This window comes from Aristolochia californica, unplaced genomic scaffold (genome assembly GCF_029961685.1).
Source record: "Aristolochia californica isolate CCGP_79_NKW_82.1479 unplaced genomic scaffold, dmAriCali1.0.hap1 SCAF_5, whole genome shotgun sequence".
Taxonomy (NCBI): domain Eukaryota; kingdom Viridiplantae; phylum Streptophyta; class Magnoliopsida; order Piperales; family Aristolochiaceae; genus Aristolochia; species Aristolochia californica.
Genome location: NW_027182214.1, coordinates 3,401,534 through 3,418,222, shown reverse-complemented (window position 1 = coordinate 3,418,222; position 16,689 = coordinate 3,401,534). Strand labels below are relative to the sequence as shown.

The following is a 16,689-nucleotide window of genomic DNA, read 5'->3' as shown; positions in this document are numbered from 1 at the left end:
GACATTTTATTTGATTAAAAAATTATCGATAAGTATAGTAATATATTAGATTGATTATTAATTTTTATTTATTTCCCTAGAACAGGCAATAAGAGGTCCATATAACTTTCCTAAAAAAATTTTAAAATATTTCTTGTGATTTTTTAATAAGTCACTAATAGTAATAGGATTTTATTTAAAGGTTTTTTTGGAAATATGTATCATAGAAAAAATATTTCTAGTTTTTCCTAGAATATAAATTATCAACCAAGGGCACTAAGAAAGCCATAGTAAATTTATAGCCAGATTAAAAAATTACAAAACAAGTTAGAAAACATTTGGAGTAAAAAATATTAACATTGGTGCATTTTAATCCATTATTGAAATTCAATCGTGAACCTCTCCAATCATTCTTTTTTTTTTAAATGTATGCATAATTTTATATTTAATTTATTTGACATATATTTTATATTTTATATAGAATATTAAATGTAGGTAAAGCTCAAACTTAGTTAAAGTTATTAGACTCGAGTTCGATTACAATTTTAGGTTCGAGGCTAGGGTCGGCTCAAGCTCGGCTTGAACAAGGTTTGGACTCAGCTGGATTCGATGCCACTCTTATGCCCAATTTTAAGTAGAAGTCATTTCCAATTTTATGTAAAATGTATGCATAATTTTATAGACAATTTATTTGACATGTATTTTTTGAAAAATTTTAAATATATGTTAGAGCACGAACTCAGACATGTATTTTTTGAAAAGTTTTAAATGAATGTTGAAGTTCGAGTTCAACTCGAGCTTGGTTAAAAATATTAGGATCGAGCTCGATAACAATTTTAGGCTCGAACTTAAGCTCGGTTGGAGCTCGCGTTAGAAATATTTAAGTCAACCTCGGCTGGACCCAAATTTAAAATATTTAAATCAAACTCAACTCAAACATAAACAGTTAGCCTCAATTGGATGCCACCCTCGGCATTACGTGCACCGGAGTTGCACGGAAAGAATGCAGTGGGCGGCCAAGGCAGAAGTGGGTGGATTCGTTTCCTTAGTTTTGTTATTACAGCCGCGTCTTCCGCATCCGCATCCCCATCTCACGGCACAAAGGACGAATGTTCTTAATAAGAAAAAAAAAAAATGAACATAACTGATAAAAAGGAAAGAAACAAATTGCGGAGTCAGAAAGCCTCTTTTAACGGACCTTTCTAGGAACCATTTTTTTATGCTTAGTTCTTTTTAATTTTTTAATTTCTAAATATTTTCCTTCGTCGTCCTCCCTGTCGTAGTGATGGCAGAAAAAGCTTCCTGAAGCTCCAACTGTCAAAATTTGTGGTTTTTCATCGAAAGCAAGATGTCGTCGGCGACGGTTCGTGTCGAGAAAGCGACCAGCGATCTGCTTATCGGGCCGGATTGGACTATGAATATGGATATATGCGATTCCATAAATACTCACCACTGGTAATCGTTGGGGAACTTTAATTTCAGGCGGTTTATGTGATTTACCTTTTGAACAATTACGGAGTTAATCTTAAATTCCAGTTGAGCTAGTCATCTTTCCTTATCATGGTTATCATGGAAAAATTGTCTAGTTAGGTTGTACGTTAGAATTGGTTGTTGAGATGTGTTTGTAAGAAAAAAAAAAAACACAAGAAGCTTTGGTTTTGAATTTCATTCATTTGCACATGAATAGTATCGTTAGTTGTTGTGTTCTGTTGAATTGATTTGTTCCTGTAACTTGTTTTGGTGACTGAATTCGTTGTAACCGGATTATAAGTTGACTTTAGGAATTTCAGTTTTTCCTTCTGCTGTATTGTTGTTTTTCTAGTTAAATCGCCTTCTTTTTCTCCTTCTATTCTGTGGGCATAGTAGTTGTGTTTGTGAATTTTGATGGTAAACCTCCTGAAGTTAACTTATTCAAAGCTGTATTTCCTTCTCAGGGGGTATATAAATACTCCAGTCACACCCTTTTCCCCTCCGTTTCATTTTATTTTTTTGGTTTTTATAGGTGTACTTTTGTTTTTCTAGTTAGCTGCTGTTTCATCACTTAACTCTTTTGCAGGTCACTGTTCCTTTCAATACTTTGAGCTTGGCTTTTGATGGTCTCAAGTTTGTATTGGTAATCTCTAGGATGATTTGATTTGTTATTTATTTCTTGAGAGAAACACATCTAGTTTTTGTCTTGGATCTTGATGACGTACAGTGTCAAAGTACTCTAGATGCCCGTAAGACTTGAACCCAGGACTTCAAGAAACCTCAGTGTGGCAATTGAGACAATGGTTACCCAGTAATTATCATGTAATTTTTTTAGAGTTTGGAATTCTATATTTATGTTTAAGAAATTCTTGTCTTGATTTTACCTGTCTTTGTTCATATGTTTCATGAGGCGCCTTTTGTCTTTAGATGATGCTCAATATGATAAAAAATAGCTGAATAATAATGTATTGCACGGTTTACTGTTTTCATTGAGACTTCTGCATAGATTTTCAGGATATGTGTATTCTCTAGTTTGGATTTTTTTTTCTAATTTTCTTCCTTTGAAAGCGTTTTTGTTGCTCAATACTTACTATAACGAATGATGTAATTGGTTTTGTATCAACTATCTGTGTATCATGAACCATATACTTTTTTTTTTTTTTTTTTTTTTTTTGAGAAAAATGAGCCATGATACTTTTCTCTTTTCTTTCCTGGTATATATTCCTTTCGGGATGCAACTTTTTCCATGTGCTCTTTTTCTCCCTGTAGTTTGTTTCTGTCCCCTATGATGTATATTTTAGCTGCTGAACTTACCCATCTCTTAGCTTGTGTGCTGCATCAATCTTTATGGATTAACTTTAATTTTTTCTTGAAAAAAAAACTTATATCTGATGCAAGATCTGATAACTGCTACCTGTTATTACTTATTCTTCTCGCCATTCGTAATTTAGGTGGCCTGTTTTGTTTGAATTTGTTCAGGCAAGCAAAGGATGTGGTGAAAGCTTTGAAGAAACGTCTTCAGCATAAGAGTCCAAGGGTGCAACTGCTAGCCTTGACGGTCTGTGTGCTGACAAAATGAAACTTTTTAACTCTGAAAAGTACATAGTAATATCTTTAAGGTTGAAATGGCTTCTATTATTAAGATTGAAATCCCTTCACTAAGCCAAGTGTATCCTAATTTTCAAGGGGAAAAAAGCCAAGCATACTGTTGGCCGGTTATTACTACAAATTTAGTCACTAGGATTCTTCTGACTATAGACATTCCTTGAAGAGTTGGACATGTAAGTCTATGAACATTCGAGGTAAAAAACAAAAACAGAACTCCATGAATTTTTTTTGTAAAGGTGGCGTCTCCAAGCGATGTCTAAGTCAACACTGTAATAAGATTTTTTGCATATGACAATTTCAGGAGTTTGTCAAGGTCAGGTCATTCCTTGGAAGCATGTAGCATCAAGATGGAAATTAATGCAGGATTCCCTGCTCTATCAGCAAGATAAAGCCTATGCGAAAATGTGAGCAACATGTGGTAGGGCCTCAGTCAATATTGTAGGGCCGAATCCCCACCCCAGATGGTGTGAAGGAGGCCAGAAAAGTACACCTCAATTGTCAGGTGCATGTGTACAAAATCCTGCATGTCGTGGGTGGCCTCTTTTTGTGCCATCAAAATTTAACTTGCCCAGCAAGATAGTCATGACAATTGAATGGTTTATCAAGAAAGAAAGCACGTGATGTTTGGTCTTGAAATATATTCCCTCCCCCATCCCTTGCAAGTTGTACTGGTACATGTTCATTATTTTTTATCAAGTCCTCTACACCATGTGATAGCCACCAACATTATTTTTCAGGAAACAACTATGCTAGATCTGGAAGGGGCACAGAAAGCTCTTATGTGTGATTGGAAAGGCCTCTAAATAAAAGCTGAAACCAAACCTATCAAGGAAAGAGTTCCAAACTAAAGGGGCAATGAAGTGGAGTGGGATCAATTAATTCCTCTGCCGAATTGCAGATTTTATGAGGGTTTGATAGCTGGGATCCTCATCTCTCAAGCTGGTCACTTATTGGATCCTTCTCTTAAGAAGATATCAAATAAAAGTGCTTTTATTAGTTGGCCCAATAAGCTTCCAACTAGAGTTGTAGAGACATCTATAGACAGCTTATGGACATTTTGTAGAAGGACAATATAGTACTCTCCAGAAAGGTGCCAATTCCAGCCATCTTATCCTCCACTGCCTTGAGTGTGTAGTTGTCCATCTAAGACTAGAGCTTGCCTTGCTTCAATGGCCTTATGATCAACCAAATTCAACTTATATTTGATTTCCAGCCACCTTCAACCACAGTCTGACTGTTTTTTTTCATGCACTAAGATCAGCTTTCTAATTACATGATCGAGCAATTCCTTTGTTAGAGTTGAAGAGCCAATTGATAGTCTTCCAAGAATACAATCCATGCATCTGGCCTACCTCTGAATGTCAAATTAGACAATAATGATGCTTAAAATTTACATGTTACTTTTCAAAAAGGAGATGGAGATCATAAATCTTTCGGCTTGTTGTTACATGGCACAGTTCACCTCCATAAGGCTCCCTTTCCTGGGCCTATGTGCCATCTCTCCAGGCAAGAAAAGCAGGGTTCTTCACCTTTAAGCTCCTTGTCCTCAACCATCTTACAGTGTTGCCTTGCTAATTTCATCCAAGTTCACTAAATGGTTCTTGAAATTGTCAATACCTTCTCCAGTGGATTAGAGTACTTAGTTCAATTTCATATGAAACAGATTGGACTGGTCGCTCAACAAGGTTGAACCAGAACTAGAGTCCCCTGTAGTTATCATTATTCATGATACACAGGCTGGTAACTTCAGTTGAATGGGTCCAATTCAATTTATCCAACCTTTCAGTTTTTTAAAGTTTCTCAGGTTCAGGAAGTTTCTAATTTTCTCGCTCCTAATATGGGATTGCCTTTTTTTCTTTTCTATTTTCTTGGGTTTATGAAAGCACATCTAGCTTGTTATTTCTTGGTTGTTGATGCTCCTTGAGGAGGTTACAAGATTTTCTCCCCTGAAAAGACTTTGCAAGTAGCAGGGCAGGATCCTTTTTGAGTAAGGATGCATGTTCATTTTGTGAAATTAAGATATATCTGGCTTTCAGAAAAATAAAAGAATGGAATGTTTAGGATTGATGTCCATAAGAAGTCATATGAATCATTTTGTATAATTGTGGCCACCGCTTGCAGCTTCTAGAGACAATGATCAAAAACTGTGGTGATTACGTGCATTTGCAAGTTGCTGAACGAAATATTTTACAAGAGATGATAAAAATAGTGAAGAAAAAGGTAAATTTCATTGTGCTGTTATGATGTTTCTTTGGTAATGTGTCTTCTTTTCTTTCTTGCAATATTCTGTTTCACACTTTGACTAATAGGAGCATTATTTTGATAAACTAGTGATAGAGTCATTTTGTAGGAATCTTAACATGCCTTTGCTTGAAACAGTATGTCTGACATGCATCAATGGGTGGTGGTCTATTGCTGATGGAAGATATCTAGATGATTAGGGGTGTGATCATGAACACTTTATCACTTCCCTAAATGACTATTAATAAAGGGAATTACTAAGCAAACACTTTTCTAAATAAAACTCTTCTAATGGGGACTATTAACCAACTAGGAAACTAATATAAGTAGGAACTTGCTGACTTTCCTTTGATAGAAAATATTAAACCATGGTACTTTCCAAAAAAGTGACTTTCTAAAACATAGCAAGTTACTGTCTTTTCAATCTTCCCCTTTCCTTTTCTGCTTCCTCCTTTGATAAACTTTCAATGGTTTAGGATGACTTAAGTTTGTCCTCATCCTTTTAAGTAAGTTTTTTCAACATTAGAGTTAATGTACTGCATCAGATAGAAATGTTCAAGCCTCTGCTACAATGGGAGGGCACTGCAACTTGATGGCGGGAGGCCCCTTTTTTGTGAAGGGTCAGATATTGAATTTGCTGACCTAAGTACTATCAGATGTCAAAATTTATGAGGTGTTAACAAATAAACAATATAGAAAGAGGGAAAAAAGTGTTCTGGACTGTGACAGAACAGAGAAAAGAATGAGGTAGATTGACTCGCCAAAGTGGAATTTTGACGACCAATGATTACTCAGCTTCCATATAAAGCTATTATATTAGTACTTTGAGAAGAATGATTCTTGTAATTCTCATAAACAGAGAATAATTAGTATTTCTAATGATTGTGGTCTTTTTTCGTATATACAAGAATTTTATTTGTCTTAACTTTCTAAAGATAAAAATTGCACATAGAAACTGACATTCAATGAGAAATATTCTGTCCTTATAATCTGTAACTCCTTTACTGTGAAAATCAGTATATAACCAAATAGAATAAGAATATGCTGCAGTTCTAAATCTTCTGTATAAGGACTGACGGAAGCCAACTTGACAACGAAACTAGCATGTGATTGGTCAGAATGGAAAACAATAATTCATATATTTGAACGAATGTGCTTAAAGTTGGGCTAAGGTCTATCTTAAAGTGACTAGCCTATTTAGGAGTCTCTTCCCAAGTAATAAGCACAAGATCTTTTTTATCATGAATCTATTTGATATTATTCTTAACCGTGGAGAAGGCGATGATAGTGATTATGATGTATCTTACATGTGGTGCACACGTTTTTTTTAACAAACATTATTTATTATGCTAGCTGTCAATTTTAGTATAATAAAACAGTAAGAAAAAATCTATATATGCTATGACTTTATTGTTGTAGCATGTTCTGAATTAATAGTTGAGACATGGGACTTTTTACTGATTTCTTTGACATATGCCGGATTTTAAATGATGTAACATCCTTCAAAGAAAAAAAACAATTCCTAGAAACTTCTAAGTAAGCTCCTTTGCTCTAGTGGTCATTGTACTCTTTGCGCCATGTCGTTTGACTCTATGCTTGATAGACTTATGCCTGTACCTTTTGCACTGCCTATTGATTGCTTGCCATTCATGGTACTATTTAAAAACTTTTTATCTAGTTTTTGCAGACAGATATGCATGTCAGAGATAAAATTTTAGTACTGCTAGACTCATGGCAAGAAGGTTTTGGAGGACCTGGAGGGAAATATCCTCAATACTACTGGGCATATGATGAATTGAGGGTACGCTTGCAGCATGAAGTTCACTTCAGAATATTTTCAGAGAGTTTCATTTAGCTCTGTATTGATCTTTTGGTGAACCCTTCTTTTCTTTTTGTTTTTTATCTTTCACTAATTACATGGTGTTACCCTTGTTAAGAAGAAAAGAAAAGTTCACCACTCGTACACAATAATGCAGTCTTGAAGAATAAGATGGTGTATTCTATTAGGACTTGTTGGAGTTGTTAGTGAGGAGTAATCCCACATAAGTAAAAAATCTGGAAAAATCCTATGGTTGTGAGCTGGGAAAAGACCTCCCAACTTCAGCTAGTTGTTTAGGGAGAAACTTACCTAACTTTATTAGACTTAGTTTGTGCCCCATTCATGTTTGCCCACGTACGAGGCCTGTTAGCCTTTTGTTTAGGCTTGAATAAGGGGAGTATTTGATGAAATAATCCCACTAAGTTATTAGTAGTTGGGAAAAAGGCCTTTTTGAATAGTCATTTTGGAATGGAACTGAACCCAATTTTAACAGGGATAGAACCTGCCATGGTATCAAATAAATTGTACGTAATTTGATTGCTTGGGAATGCAATTTGCAGAGATCTGGAGTTCAATTCCCACAGCATTCTCGGGAAGCAGCTCCAATATTCACTCCTCCAGTGACACATCCAACTGCTAGACATGCCATAGCTGGCTATGGAATGCCCAGTAATACTACCCGAAGACTTGACGAAGCTATGGCGTCGGAGATGGAAAGTTTGAGGTAAATTTTCTTAGGATGGATCTGCTTTAGTAGTCTTGGATATGTCTTCAATGCTGTCTCTTTTGCTCTCAAATTTCTTGATGCTTTTCTGCCATTCTGTTTAAAATATTCTTGTTGTATTTTCAGTATATCAAACTTAAATTCCATGAAGAGTGTCTCGGTGCTCCTGAATGACATGCTTCAAGCTTTAAACCCTGGTGATTCTGAGGTGTGTCTTATGTTCACGGTGGTTTTATTTTCAAAATGTTTGATTTTTCTTTTCTATTTGCTGTTCTTTGGTTGGGTTATCACCATGAGCTGCTTCTCGTATCTTTTTAGATCTTTATGTTTGTGGCATGTAGTTATGACATTAACAGTTTGTGATTTGGTAGTTGTTGTTTTTTCCTCGAGATGCCTGCTATAAACATCTTTATACAGTTTGTGTTATAGGTAGCAATTTTGATGAAAAATTGCACCATAAGAGAATCTTAGATTACACTCGATATCATGGGAATGTCTTTTAACCTTTCAATTTTCTGTTTGTGGTTTATGGAAAGTTACTAACTAATTAAAAATTCATTGACTTTACAACTTGCTATTGGAAGCTATTTTTATTAGTTTCTGTAATTTTATAGTTCTTTTACTTGGCAATTAGCTTTTAAAAATTCCAATTCTCTTGTAGGCAGTTAAGGACGAGGTTATAGAGGATCTTGTCAACCGATGCCGCTCCAACCAGAAAAAGCTTATGCAGTTGCTAAACTCGACCGTGTATGTTTGAAGCAACATATTTGTCCTGTGTTTATATGATGATTTCATTTCTGAAAATATTAACTCCTTATATTGTTATTCACCATTGGGGCTACCTTCATATTAGGATAGTATTCCAGTATCAGCATTATTTAAAAGAAAAAGATGTTGATGCTCTTTCAACTTTTGCTTTTGGCTATATTTCATGCAAGTGCTCAGAGGTTCTTTTGTGACTGTTGTCTTTGATGTACGGACAGAGATGATGAGCTTCTTGGGCAAGGTCTAGAATTGAATGACAGCTTACAAACTTTGATAGCAAAACATGATGCTATAGCCTCTGGTTCTCCTTTGCCACCTGAACCAGATAATTCAAGCCCTAGAGTGGTTGACTCAGCTACTCCTCCACCTGGGCCTTCATCTGGTGCAGTTGAAGTAGAGCCTAGGCCAAGTACGCCCACAACACAGATATCAATTGCAAGTGATCAGATTGAAGAGGATGAAGAAGATGATGATTTCGCACAGTTAGCCCGCAGGTCTCCTTGGACTCTTGACTCATAATTGTCGTTGTTTCCGTATGAAAATTTTACCAAATAAATCTTCTGTAGAAGCATTTCATATAAGTCTATGATTTCATTCATGCAGGCGTTCAAAACCTAGTCCCATGGCTTCACAGAGTATGCTTTCGGATAGTAGTGACCAGGCCGGGGCCTCCAACTTATCCTTGGAGATAATCAAAGAATTGGCTATTGCAAACCCTCCAACATCTGTCCCAACAAACCACAAAGAACAGGACATGATTAACCTTTTGAGCATTACTTTGTCTACAAACAACTCATCTTCACCTCAAAGCTCCCTCACACCTCCATCTACATCTGGTCAAAATGGACAACTAGTACCAGTTTCCCCCCATGAGGAAGGATATCCTCATAATCCTCAGACATCTCCTATAAATCAAGGACAAGTACCATACAACAATTATGTTGCACCATGGGCCCAGCCTCAATCTAAAACACAGACTCAGTCTCAGCAGCAACCTCAATACTCACAGTACACACCAAGGTATCCACCACCACCTTGGGCAGCCTCTTACTATCCAGAAGCTCCTTATCCTTTACAGTCACACCAAGCCAATGTTGCATACCTGCCTATGAATTCTCACAAGTCTGTGCTTCAATACAACTCATTTCAATCAAAGGGACATGATGTTCCATCTACATTTGGAGAAACTGAAACAGACTGCAAGCCAACATCTGGAAGCAGACCACTCCAACAAATCAATTCGTTTGGAGCACGAGGAAATAATTCTCCTGCTGGAACTCCAACTGGACAAAAACCGTTCATTCCTTCATACAGATTATTCGAAGATCTGATTGATTTGAGGAATTCAGATGGAAGCGTTAAGACGAGTGTCGCCTCCACAACAGGTTTTTCTGGTTCATCAGGACAAAGTCTGGTTGGCGGGCGGAAGTAGAGTTGCTTGTGTATTTATATTCCATGAGAATTGGCTAAGACTTTGTTTTTTTCTGTGAATGATTTGTAAAATATGGAACTTCGTAGATTTCGGAGGTTTTATGGAGATATACTATTAGTACATGTATGAGCATGGGAATTTGTCAATCTTTTATCTGTAAATTACATTTGCCAAGATTGATTTCATTGTCAGAAGAAATGTTTGCAACAGTTACAGTGGTCATTACAAGAACATACACCATCCATAAGTCCAGAACAGGGAAAGAAACTCATCAATGGAAGGATTGGATGATCCCAAAAGAAATATCCCAGGTAACAACAGTGACTTGCAGACCCAGAAACAAAATATTCACTTGTATTACAATTTCGGTAAGATACAAACATTTATTTCCAGTCTAGAAAACCTCTGTGAACACAGCATTAAGTAGCCTCAACCTCTAGTAGCCAAGGAACTTTGTGCTGTGATAGCAGTTCCAGCTTATATACCTGATGACAATGCAGCCGCAGTTTGTGCCATCTTCATCTCGGAATGGATTACCATTAACGCTGTAATGAAAGCATAATCTACTCCTGGATGCACCCGAATTGCCAGAGTTCCTTTCTTCTCACTCATCTGCAGCCATAGTGCAGTATTCAGCTAGGACCAGATCATATATTTCAAAAAACAAGACGGTGAAAAAATGTTTGAGTTACTTACCTCGGCTATTATACTGCTGCCTTTGTAGATTGTGCAGCATGAATCCGATTGCCGGCTCTCTACATGGAAGTCACAAGTATCTTCTTCCCTAGTCTCAGGTAAGAACACGTCCAAGTTAAGCTTGGTAGTCCAATACTTGGATGTCTTCAATCTGAAGACAACATCGCTTTCTTTACTACTTTCCCCTCTGTAAACTGTCCATTTTTGGTGTAACGAGAGCACCTAATGCCACAGTAAATTAATGGTGAGCCAGAGAGCAGGAGAGAAATGAAGAAAAGACGAGGAAGAGATTTTGTTCACCTTGGCGCGCATGGTGAGGATCGGAGAGCCAGCTGCATCGTACATGACTCTGTTCTGGTGGAGGCTAAGTGAATCCCCTTTAACTCGAAAAATTAGACTCCCCCTGGCGTCAAAAACTTCGTGAAGGGTTTTGGAGAACAACCCATGGTTTGGTTTGATCACAAGATCCACAGGGTGAGAGAGACAGAATCCTATGTTCACAACAGAAACTGGGGCCGCCATCGAGAAAAAAGACGCACGAGGAGAACATGAACAAGAACAAGAATGGAGATGGAGGAGACTTGGAGGTGTGCAGCACCTATGAACTTATCGGATGCCGGTGGATCGGAGGAGGACCTTTTAAAAGGTAAGAGATTCAGTGCATGGTTTGATAATAGAAGGAATGAGAGACGCGTCTCCGTATTTCTTTCGGTCTTTCAAGTTTCATGTCGTAGAATTCAAAATTTATCAAAAATTAGTTGAATTCAAAGTTGCTGGTTCTGGAATTTTCCAGTACAGATGCGTAATTGAAACAAAAACCTGAAAGACGATGACCATTTTAACATCTTTTGTTAAAAATCGTAATTGTTTAACTGACAACGAGTAAATTTTCCATTGCTAAGTCGACCATGAGATCTGCTGGCCCAATCGTCTTGTCTTCTACTAATGCTCTTGAATATTTTTGGAAACCGCCATTATCTTCAAGATAAGAAGGCAAGCAACTGACGTCTTCCATGTTCCAATTGACTTCGTCCAAGAGGACCAAAACTCTTTGACTCCTCGGTCTTCATTTCCAACAAGGAGATGTTCTCGTGGTCCAGGAGATGAACTACACAGAGGAGAGAGCAGACACGAAACTGATCTTCTGTTCAGTGAAAAGAAATCAAGCATGCTCCAGTTGAGAATAAAGCTTGACGTCTTCTGTCCAAGAAATGTAGACGAGGATGTATCTGTGACTTTCACGTAAAACCTACAATGGTCACCAAATTATTGCAGAGGTATCGCAGGTTTTCCTCATCTTTTTCTGTTCTTTCTGGGGATCTCCTTAGTTCTGGATGGCTATATGAAAGCTAAGAAATTTATCTAATTTCTAATGTTTGCAAACCTGGGGTGGGTTCTTCTTCGGGAGGCATGTCCTTTGGTTCGTTTCTGCTACCTCCTTCCTCCCATTCGTCTGAATCTCCATCTGTCGCATAGGAATCTGAAGCAACTAGTCAAGAAGATGAGCTAGTCAAAATCTACTTACGCCGAATGGAAACTTAGACATAGACAAGCCAGTTCGACAACCCACCTCAGTCCAACGACCCACATAGTTCGACTCAGTTATTGGCATGCTTCAGTTTCACACTTGAACCCCACAGGTACTCCTCCCAACACAACGACACTATCATCTTCTCCCTCAGTGACTGAGGTGTGCAGCACATGGAGTGAACCTCTATGCCACGTTTTGTGTTTTATATGAGGTGATATGGCACTTAGCAGCATCAATCTAGCCACACTTCCCTTCTTTGTCCTCATCTTCACAATGTAGTTTTCATCGAGGCCTAATGTGGTGCTAGTTAAAATACAAGTTTAAGGGTATTTTGGTTATTTATTATATTTTTTAGATTATATTTTTCTCTTATATGGCTATTATATAGAGAATGTCTTATTTTATCTCTAGTTAAATTTTCATTCAATTTAGGCATGTATTTCATAAGATATGAAATTTTGACTATTGATGGGTATTTTTATTCTTTTATAAAATTTCACTTAAACCCTAATTATAAAGAAGCTAGACATGCCTTCCTGGCTCGGATTCCAAGGCAACAAAATCGTTTCTCTTTCAAAACTCTTTTTCCTCTTCTATTTTTTTTTCCCAAATCACATATTTTTCATGGTATCAGAGTAGTAACGCAAGTCTTGTGGTTTCTTTCAATTTTGTGGATATTCTCTCCATTTTCAGCAATCCTTGAAGGTTTTTTAAGATTTCTAGACTGGTAGAGTAAAAATGTCATTTTTTCCCTTTTTCCTGCCTATTTTAGCCTATTGGCTAATGTTTACTACTATTTGATTGTTTGTTAGGATTTAGAAGTGTTTGATGATCCCAATCTGAGAAAATTTCTCAAATCCGCCTACATCATCAACCCAATGCTTGTGCGACCATCTATATAGCCTACAGCATCCTGGCTTCTTACAATCAGATCATTTTTTCATTGATTTATGGTATCAATTACAGAAATTTATCACTATTGGTTCAAAATTAAGTGAATTGGGTATTGAATTGCCATAATTGAATTCGGGATGGGGCCCACTTGACTGTGCAAGCAAAGAAATTTGGAAAAAGTGTTTCCCTTTGGTTAATTGATGCTCTAGTGTATTGAATTATGATGTTTGGTGATATTTAATAGTTGATTCCAGCACACAGGTTGTTGTCCTAAGGACTGCTGAGAGCTCAAATGTGAAATTATCTCAATCTATTCAAATAACTACAATCCAATTGAATTGATCAAATTATGTAAATTGGTCCAAATCAGTTTTGATGTATTTGAGGGCCAGAATAATGGAAAAATATATAACATATGATCTCATGGTGCCTGTTACTTAAGATTGGGTGGCAGAAGATAATTTAGTAATGACATGGTTAGTCAACAGTATGGAATCCATATTTAGTCACTAGATTTTAAGTTGTAGTACTGTCAAGGCAATGTGGACTACCTTGGCTTCCATTTTGTCTCAAGAAAGTAATTTGTCAATGATCTATGAGTTACATGTGAAGTTATTTAATATGAAGTGTGGAGATAGATCAGTAACAGATTATTTCAATGAGATGAGGGGAGTACTGCAAGAGATTAGTGCATTTCATCCTTTTTACTATGAATTTTGAAGACATTCATAATAAAGAAAATTAGATTCAAGTAACCTGATTTTTGGATGGTTTAGCGCTTGAGTATGATGCTAGTAGAGTCTAGTTGTTGGTCAATGAGGATGTGACCAAGCCTTTAATAGAATTCTTCAAGCTGAAGGCGCAGTTGTAAATAAGAATGAGTCAGGCGGAGCTCTTTCATAAGTAACCAATCTTAACCTATAGTCTTCTACTGGTAAGCCTGATGGTAAGTTTCATGGTGATAATAATAGAGGTAGAGGTCGCTCTACCTGTGGTCATGGCCAAAATGATCGAGGGAATCGAAAATGTGTTCATTATGATAGTTCTAATCATATTTCTAATAAATGCTGGAAAATCTTTGGTAAGCCTACCTGGGCCAACTCTGTAGTCATAAATAAGGATGCCTCCTCATACACTAGATCGTATGAGGAAATTCGACAGTTATTATAGCGACTGGGTCAATTGACTGCCTCATTTATTGCTTCTCAGACTACCAAATATCCTCCTTCTTCCTCAACGAGTGCCATGATGGCTAGTACAAGTATGAATGCACTGAATGTGTCTAATTTCCCTTATTGGATCATTGATTAAGGTGCCTCTACACACATGTCAGGTATGCCCTCCCTATTTCAGTCCATTAGTCCATCTCATTCATATCGTTGAGTTACTTTTGCTGGTGGATCCACCTCTCCAATTCACACTATTCCACAAATTTCCTTAGATTTTTTTTATTTGTATTAAAGTTTCCAATTAATTTCTTGTCTGTGAGTCATATAACTAAATCTTTAAACTGTCTAGTAACCTTTTATCCTACTTGTGTTTTCCAAGACTTGTAGATGAAGAGGACAAGTAGTTCAGGACATGAGAAGGGAGGGCTCTACATGTTGGACGATGTATCCATTTCTCGATATAACTCTCACTACTGCAGATTCTTCTTACTTGTGGAATATGTGCTTGGGGAACCCCTCACCAACTAAGTTGTGTTTGTCTTTTTCTTTTTTGTCAGTCGATATGTCATTTGATTACGAATCATGTCGGCTGGGAAAACATCTTCTCTCTAGTTTCCCAGTTAGTTCTAGTCAAAGCACCAAGTTGTTTGAATTAGTCCACTCTAATGTATGGGGTCCATATCAGGTTCCTAGCCCATTTGATGATTTCAGTAGAGTCACTTGGGTGTATCTCCTACAGGAGAAGTCTGAAGTATTTGATATATTCCTCTATTTTTTCAATGAAATAAAAATCAATTTGTTTTATATGTTCATGTGCTTCTTATTGACAACGGTTTGGAATATCTTAACCATAAATTTTTAGTATTTTGTATTTATTATGGTATTACCCATCAAACGTCCTACCCTTATGTATCACAACAGAATGGGGTGGTTAAACGTAAAAATAGACATCTCCTTGACGTTACAAGGACACTATTACTGCATATGAATGTTGTTGGAAGATGGGCCCCAGCCCACACGACCAAGGAAGGCCTACATATTCAAGTGTGTTGTTGGAAGATGGGCCCAAACCCATATGACCAAAGAAGGCCCACACATCCAAGAGATGTGGAAGATGGGGGATCAAGGCCCATAGGCTCACAAGTGATAGCAGGATGGTAAATAAAGAGTCACCTCATAGAGATGACATTGATGTAATTAGGTTAAAGTTCCAAGGGCATTATTGTAATATTTTTGGATCATTAATCTATAAATTGAGCTTTAGGGGGGAGGGTTAGGACAATAAGTCCATAACTTCTTCTTCCTCCTGTTTTCTCCCAATGGGTATCTCTCTCATTTTCTCCATGAGCTAAATCCATGGAGTCATAAAAATCAACAAATGTTCCTAAATCTTTTTGGGGAGATGCAATTTTAGCTTCGTGCTACTTGGTTAATCGTATGCCCTCATCTATTATGAGTGGTCAAATTTCTCTTTAGGTTTTAAAGCCCAATTGTAAATTGTTTGATGTGGCTCCTTGTATTTTTGGATGTATTTTTCGAAAGACATATGTGTCAGGCTATGTCACCTTCTTTGAACATACTCCATATGTTTTATCATTTATTGAACTTCCTGTATCACCTGAATCTTCTTTAGACAGTATTGTTCTTATTGTAGTTTTGGATTTACCGACAGTTACCTCTATAGAGCTCTCTTCTCATGATCCACCAACATTCTCATTACCTGCAGATTTTGATGTCTCTGATTTTAAACTACTTATTAGTCTATGAAAAGGTTAACGATTTTGTATCTCTCATTGGATATCCAAATATGTGTCTCTTAATTTTTTGTCCCCATCCTTCTAGTCTTTTTCTATGTCATTGGCTACTTACAATATACCTCGTTAAGTGTAGGAAGACTTGTACTCTAAAAATAGAAACAAGCTATGGATGATGAGATGAGTGTTTTGGTGTCTCAGGGAACATGGTGTCTATGTGATCTACTTGTAGGAGCAGCTATTGTGGGGGTGTTGTTAGGTTTATACTATCAAATATAATGTTAATGGCTCTATTGAACTGTACAAAACTCTACTAGAAGTGAAGAAGTATGAGCAAAAATTTTGGAATTGATGTCTTTGAGACGTTCTCTCCTCTGGCCCGACTTACTTCGGTACATATCTTAATATTTGTGGTTGTTAATAAGTGTTGGCCTCTGTTTTAGCTCGACGTGAAAAAAAAATTTCTATATGATGATCTACATGAGGAAGTGTATATGGAGCAACCTCGTAGGCATGTTACTAGGGGGGAGACAGAAAAGGTGTGTATGGTGTAAAAGGCTATTTATGGACTTAAACAAAGTCCAAAGGCATGGTTTAAAAAGTTTAG

General features: G+C 37.0%; 2 protein-coding genes across 9 annotated transcripts; one reads left to right on the top strand and one right to left on the bottom strand.

Annotated features, from left to right (window-relative positions):
• The first annotated feature begins 946 nt into the window (after positions 1 to 946).
• Positions 947 to 10,208, top strand: LOC137966399 (TOM1-like protein 6). 8 transcript variants are annotated; one of them, XM_068812987.1, is made up of 11 exons: positions 1,362 to 1,434; positions 2,036 to 2,092; positions 2,177 to 2,271; positions 2,929 to 3,007; positions 5,179 to 5,277; positions 6,977 to 7,099; positions 7,678 to 7,841; positions 7,968 to 8,049; positions 8,503 to 8,588; positions 8,825 to 9,100; positions 9,210 to 10,207. In XM_068812987.1, coding segments are annotated over exons 3-11 (1,740 nt in total). In that variant the 5' UTR covers positions 1,362 to 1,434; positions 2,036 to 2,092; positions 2,177 to 2,269; the 3' UTR covers positions 10,039 to 10,207. The 8 variants fall into 8 exon arrangements, with proteins under 8 accessions (XP_068669086.1, XP_068669085.1, XP_068669087.1 ...); XM_068812985.1 differs by lacking the exons at positions 2,036 to 2,092; positions 2,177 to 2,271 and adding an exon at positions 947 to 1,006 and having other exon boundaries at positions 1,263 to 1,434; positions 9,210 to 10,208; XM_068812984.1 differs by lacking the exons at positions 2,036 to 2,092; positions 2,177 to 2,271 and having other exon boundaries at positions 1,021 to 1,434; positions 9,210 to 10,208.
• Positions 10,209 to 10,224: 16 nt separating this feature from the next.
• On the bottom strand, positions 10,225 to 11,381 carry LOC137966400 (protein LURP-one-related 14-like). The gene is made up of 3 exons (XM_068812993.1): positions 11,035 to 11,381; positions 10,735 to 10,956; positions 10,225 to 10,650 (listed from the first exon to the last, which is right to left on the bottom strand). The coding sequence occupies exons 1-3, from the start codon at positions 11,254 to 11,256 to the stop codon at positions 10,516 to 10,518; spliced, it is 579 nt and encodes a 192-aa protein (XP_068669094.1). The 5' UTR covers positions 11,257 to 11,381; the 3' UTR covers positions 10,225 to 10,515.
• Positions 11,382 to 16,689: the final 5,308 nt, after the last annotated feature.

What these genes read in the sequence shown, in the direction of transcription:
- LOC137966400 (XM_068812993.1), bottom strand. Translation starts at nt 11,256, where the DNA reads ATGGCGGCCCCAGTTTCTGTTGTGAACATAGGATTCTGTCTCTCTCAC. An exon ending in TCCTCACCATGCGCGCCAAG is followed by an intron (nt 10,957 to 11,034) that starts GTGAACAAAATC and finishes CTGTGGCATTAG; the next exon opens with GTGCTCTCGTTACACCAAAA. An exon ending in GCAGCAGTATAATAGCCGAG is followed by an intron (nt 10,651 to 10,734) that starts GTAAGTAACTCA and finishes CTATGGCTGCAG; the next exon opens with ATGAGTGAGAAGAAAGGAAC.
- LOC137966399 (XM_068812985.1), top strand. Translation starts at nt 1,328, where the DNA reads ATGTCGTCGGCGACGGTTCGTGTCGAGAAAGCGACCAGCGATCTGCTT. An exon ending in TCCATAAATACTCACCACTG is followed by an intron (nt 1,435 to 2,928) that starts GTAATCGTTGGG and finishes GAATTTGTTCAG; the next exon opens with GCAAGCAAAGGATGTGGTGA. An exon ending in TAAAAATAGTGAAGAAAAAG is followed by an intron (nt 5,278 to 6,976) that starts GTAAATTTCATT and finishes CTTTTTATCTAG; the next exon opens with TTTTTGCAGACAGATATGCA.